At 49.3% G+C, this 6,113-nt stretch overlaps 1 protein-coding gene across 2 annotated transcripts; it reads left to right on the plus strand.

Annotated features, from left to right (window-relative positions):
- The first annotated feature begins 4,068 nt into the window (after positions 1-4,068).
- LOC119292194 (flavin-containing monooxygenase FMO GS-OX-like 4) lies at positions 4,069-6,011 on the plus strand. 2 transcript variants are annotated; one of them, XM_037571026.1, is made up of 5 exons: positions 4,069-4,643; positions 4,738-4,808; positions 5,027-5,182; positions 5,275-5,357; positions 5,446-6,011. In XM_037571026.1, exons 1-5 carry the CDS (start codon positions 4,112-4,114, stop codon positions 5,948-5,950), a joined length of 1,347 nt encoding a protein of 448 aa, XP_037426923.1. In that variant the 5' UTR covers positions 4,069-4,111; the 3' UTR covers positions 5,951-6,011. The 2 variants fall into 2 exon arrangements, with proteins under 2 accessions (XP_037426923.1, XP_037426924.1); XM_037571027.1 differs by having other exon boundaries at positions 5,275-5,325.
- Positions 6,012-6,113: the final 102 nt, after the last annotated feature.

Below are 6,113 nucleotides of genomic sequence, written 5' to 3' on the forward strand. Positions count from 1 at the left end.
TGGTCCAAAGTGATAAGCATCGCTATTTGCTCCTGGTCCTGGTGTTGGGTGAGACACCCGGCTCTCCCCAACTGACTCTTGGGAAGACATCTTGCTCTTAATCTGCAACAGGAACAGCTCGAAACGAAAACAGAGGATATTTGCGTGATACGATGGTCTAAACCTTCGGGAGTTTATATAATGAATTTTTACCAACCAAAATATGTAACGTGCAAGAAAACGGAGTCCGGGAGGCACACGAGGTGTCCACAAGACAGGGGGGCGCGCCCAGTAAGGGTGGGCACGCCCTCCACCCTCGTGGAGGCCTCGTGTCCCTCTCGGACTACTTCTTTCTTCCTAAAATTCTTAAATATTCCAAAACTGATAAAAAATGCCATTGGAGTTGTTTTGGAGTCGGTTTACTTACCGTACCACATACCTATTCCTTTTCGAAGTCTGGAACATTCTGGAAAGTGTCCCTTATGTATTCCTCCGGGGTTACAGTTTCAATAATATTAGTTTCAACATTGATAGGATTACCTGAGATATAATGTTTAATTCTTTGACCGTTCACCACCCTCGGACTTGTGCCTTCGAAGTTGTTGATTTTTATGGCACCAGAACGATAGACCTCCTCAATAATGTAAGGACCTTCCCATTTAGAGAGAAGTTTTCCTGCAAAAAATCTTAAACAAGAGTTGAATAATAACACATAATCACCTACGTTAAACTCACGCTTTTGAATCCTTGTCATGCCAGCGTTTGACTTTTTCTTTAGATAGCTTGGCATTCTCATAGACTTGGGTTCTCCATTCATCAAGCGAGCTAATATCAAACAACCTCTTCTCACCGGCAAGTTTGAAGTCATAGTTGAGCTCTTTAATAGCCCAATATGCTTTATGTTCAAGTTCAAGAGGTAAATGACATGTTTTTCCATAAACCATCTTATATGGAGACATACCCATAGGATTTTTGTATGCAGTTCTATAGGCCCATAATGCATCATCAAGTTTTTTGGACCAATTCTTTCTAGATCTATTGACAGTCTTTTGCAAAATTAATTTGAGTTCTCTATTACTCAACTCTACTTGACCACTAGACTGCGGATTATAAGGAGATGCGATTCTTTGATTAACATCATACTTAGCAAGCATCTTAGGGAAAGCACCATGAATAAAATGTGAACCACCATCAGTCATAAGATATCTAGGGACTCCAAACCTCGGAAAAATAACTTCCTTAAGCATTTTAATAGAAAGCTTCCCTGATATATACTTTTGGTGTCAGCTAAACAGTGCGTACATGCGTGGTATCCCTTGTTTGTCTGTCCTAAAAGGTTACTGAGAGCGGGCCAATTGTTGATGGTTACAAACAGCAACGCGTGCAGGTTAAATTCCTCCTGTTTGTGCTCATCCCACGTACGTACACCGTTTCCATTTCACATTTGTAAAAGTTCTTCAACTAATGGCCTTAGGTACACATCAATGTCGTTGCCGGGTTGATTAGGGCCTTCGATGAGAACTGGCGTCATAATGAACTTCCGGTTCATGCACATCCAAGGAGGAAGGATTACATACATAGAGTCACGGGCCAGGTGTTGTGATTGCTGCCCTGCTCCCCGAAAGGATTAATGCCATCCGTGCTTAAACCAAACCATACGTTCCCTGGGTCACGTGCAAACTCAGCCCAGTACTCTCTCTCGATTTTTCTCCACTGTGACCCGTCAGCGGGTGCTCTCAACTTCTCGTCTTTCTTACGGTCCTCACTGTCCCATCGCATCAACTTGGCATGCTCTTTGTTTCTGAACAGTCGTTTCAACCGTGGTATTATAGGAGCATACCACATCACCTTCACAGGAACTCTCTTCCTGCGGGGCTCGCCGTCAACATCACCAGGGTCGTCTCGTCTGATCTTATACCGCAATGCACCCCATACCGGGCATGTGTTCAAATCCTCGTACGCACCGCGGTAGAGGATGCAGTCATTAGGGCATGCATGTATCTTCTGCACCTCCAATCCTAGAGGGCATACGACCTTCTTTGCTGCGTACGTACTATCGGGCAATTCAGTATCCTTTGGAAGCTTCTTCTTCAATATTTTCAGTAGCTTCTCAAATCCTTTGTTAGGCACATCATTCTCTGCCTTTCACTGCAGCAATTCCAGTACGGTACCCAGCTTTGTGTTGCCATCTTCGCAATTGGGGTACAACCTTTTTTTTGTGATCCTCTAACATGCGATCAAACTTCAGCTTCTCCTTTTGACTTTCGCATTGCGTCCTTGCATCGACAATGACCCGGCGGAGATCATCATCGGGCACATCGTCTGGTTCCTCTTGATCTTCAGCAGCTTCCCCCGTTGCAGCATCATCGGGCACATCGTCTACTTCCTCTTGATCTTCAGCAGCTCCCCCCGTTGCAGCATCACCGTATTCAGGGGGCACATAGTTGTCATCGTCCTCTTCTTCTTCGCTGTCTTCCATCATAACCCCTATTTCTCCGTGCATCGTCCAAACATTATAGTGTGGCATTAAACCCTTGTAAAGCAGGTGGGTGTGAAGGATTTTCCGGTCAGAGTAAGACTTCGTATTCCCACATTTAGTGCATGGACAACACATAAAACCATTCTGCTTGTTTGCCTCAGCCACTTTGAGAAAATTATGCACGCCCTTAATGTACTCGGAGGTGTGTCTGTCATCATACATCCATTGTCGGTTCATCTGCGTGCATTATATATAATTATGTGTGTCAAAAGTAAGAAAATCAGACAAATATCTATCTAAAGTAAGAAAATCAGACAAGTATCATAAAGAAGATAAGAACAAGAGGCTCACCACGGTGGTGCCGGCGACGAGATCGGCGCGGACGATCAACGGCGGTGAAAATGGAGACGGGGCGTGACGGACCGCTAAATCTAGACAAATCTCGGAAAAAATGGAGCTCCAAGGTCGAGCTTCGACAAGAGAAAGCTTAACTAGTGTGGCTCGGGCATTTCATCGAACACCTCATGTGCAAAGGAGGTGAACTAGAGCACCCAAATAACCTCTCCTCGTTGGATTGAAAAAACAGAGCCCCGTGGAGTGCTCTGTCGCGGCGGGATATATATAGGCGAATTATTTGTCACGGTTCGTGGCATGAATCGGGACTAAAGCCCCCCTTCTATATCGGTTCAAGGCATGAACCGGTACCAATGGATGTGGGCCAGGAGCAAGGTCCATTGGTCCCGGTTCGTGCCTAGAACCGGGACAAATGAGTCCAGACGAACCGGACCAATGCCCACGAGGCCCCGGCTGGCCCCCTGGACTCATGAACCGGGACTAATACCACCCATGGGTCCCGGTTCTTGATGAACCGGGACTAATGGGCTGGCCGGGCGCGAACGATAGCCCTGTTTTCTACTAGTGTCATCCATCGCTTTGCAAACGTCACACAAACCTACCTGATACGGACCCCCATCGCTTTGAGAACGTAGGTATGCGTAGATGTAGCATTCTCGCCCCAGGAGCTATGTACCCCCACCAACCCTTCTATGATGCATTTTTTCATGTTTTATTGTTTTGAGGATGTTATTTTCATCTTTTATGGTGAACTTCTAAGTAAATATCGTCACTAGAGCATCTGTATTAACTGGAGCAGACCGTCGCGAAAGGATTAGTCTGCTATTGCAAATTTTGAATACGATGGGCATGCCAGTTTATGCTCCCTCCGTCCCGAGTCACTTGTCTTTTGTTAGAACTAGATACTAATGTATTTAGACATATTTTAGTGTTTGATACATTCATATTTATATAAATCAAAGACAAGTAATTTGGGTCGGGTAATAGAAGAAATGTGATGATAAAAAGATTGGTTGTATTCTATTCCCTCCGTCTCATAATATAAGAACGTTTTTGATACTACACCAGCCTCATAAACGTTCTTATATAACGGGACAGAGGAAGTATATATTAGCGTTAAATTTTAATAAATAGTAGTATAAAACAACGAGTTGGACAGAAACTCGGAAAACAAAGAGGCGGCTCGGTGTAAGAGAAAGAGAATAGAAAAATGGGCAGCTCGATCAACTGCTCCACATGGACAAAGCAAGTCACGCCACGGCGAGAACAGGAGACTTCGCTCGCGCTCCTCTTCCTCCGATGCCATCGCGCCGCGTCGCCGTGATCGGCGCGGGGGCCGCGGGCCTGGTGGCGGCGCGGGAGCTGCTGCGGGAGGGCCACGCGCCAGTCGTCTTCGAGCGCGCGGCCGGCGTGGGCGGCACCTGGCTGTACGACGACGAGGCGTCGGCGGACCCGCTCGGCGCCGGCGGCGTCCACGGGAGCCTCTACGCGTCCCTCCGCACCAACCTGCCCCGCGAGTCCATGGGCTTCCTCGACTTCCCCTTCGTCGCCGACGAGGACTCCGTTGACCCACGCAGGTTCCCCGGGCACCAGGAGGTGCTCCGGTACCTCGAGGCGTTCGCGCGGCGGTTCGACCTCCTCGGGCTGGTCCGGCTGGAGACGGAGGTGGTCAGCGTCCGGCGCGGCGGGGACGCGAGCTGGAGCGTGTCGTACTGCTCGAGGAAGCTCGCCGGCGCCGGAAGCGACCTAGAGGAGGAGCAGTCGGAGGTGTTCGACGCCGTAGTCGTCTGCAACGGCCACTTCGCCGAGCCCCGCCTCGCCGACATCGCCGGTAAGCTAGTATGCACATGCACGTGGTACTACTCAGTGGTCAGTGAAGTTACTAGTAAAAAATTCATGGCGGTCGATCCATGAACGATGTGCAGGCATAGACGGTTGGCCGGGGAAGCAGCTGCACAGCCACAGCTACCGTGTGCCCGACCAGTTCCGCGGCCAAGTGAGTAGTATCATCATATCCATCGCCTTAATTTCTTCTTCTTAGTGTCTGAGCGGCAACACTTGTCCCAAATTTTTTGGCTAGGCTGATTAAATTTGCAACATGCATGTATCTTATCGCTAGGTTGTGGTGATCATAGATTCATAGGGTACCACCCCAGCAACACTTGTTCTTAATTTTGTGGCTGATTGTATTTGGTACATGTATCTTATTGCTAGGTTGTGGTAATAATTGGGTACAACCCCAGCGGGATGGACATCTCGAGGGACATCGCCGGCGTCGCCAAGGAGGTCCATGTCGCCATTCGAGCGGCGCCTGCCGAGATGGAGAGCACCACTGCCCATGCCATTGCCAACCTGTGGCTACATCCCATGGTATATTAATACCAACTGGTGCTAGAAAATGTGATCACACCCAAATCCAATCCCCTCATCAGCTCGAGCTACTTGGAAATGGTTGGATGCAGATCCATCGTGCCGAGGAAGATGGCAGCATGGTGTTCCAGGACGGCAGCCGGGTGAGGGCGGACGCCATCGTGCACTGCACTGGGTACCTGCATCTTGTACAAAATTAGTTACCAAATTATGCTTGTAATGGAGATCGATGTTGTTGACGGATGGAGATGTGCTCGTCGCAGGTACAAGTACAACTTCCCGTTCCTCGGCGACGACGACGGCGGCGACTCTGTTATCACGGTGGACGACAACCGGGTAGACCCGCTGTACAAGCACGTGTTCCCACCGCGGCTGGCCCCTCGCATCTCCTTCGTCGGACTGCCATTCAAGGCGATCCCTTTCCTGGTGTTCCAGCTCCAGAGCAGCTGGGTGGCCGGGGTTCTGTCGGGGAGGATCGAGCTCCCGTCGCCGGAGGAGATGATGCAGGACGTGGCGGCGTTCTACACGGACATGGAGGCCCGCGGGCGCCCCAAGAGGTTCACCCACGACCTGGGAGCAGGCACGTTCGAGTACGAGGACTGGCTGGTGGAGCGGTGCGGGCTGGAGAGCATCGAGGAGTGGAGGAGGGTGATCTACGTCACGGCGAGAGGCAGGATCAGGGACCGGCCAGAGAGCTACCGGGATGAGTGGGACGACGACGCCCAACTGCTGGAACAAGCGCACCGTGATCTCGGCAAGTACCTCTGATGTAAACTAAAATAGTGATCTAAACGCTTTTATATTTGTTTACGGATATGATTCTTCGATCTTCTCCGCAACGGCAATGACTTCTGTGCAAAGCAGTAATAGAACACAAATATGAAAAAATGACTTTTGTGCAAAGCAGAAATAGGACACAAATATGAAAAAA

This window comes from Triticum dicoccoides, chromosome 4B (genome assembly GCF_002162155.2).
Source record: "Triticum dicoccoides isolate Atlit2015 ecotype Zavitan chromosome 4B, WEW_v2.0, whole genome shotgun sequence".
Taxonomy (NCBI): domain Eukaryota; kingdom Viridiplantae; phylum Streptophyta; class Magnoliopsida; order Poales; family Poaceae; genus Triticum; species Triticum dicoccoides.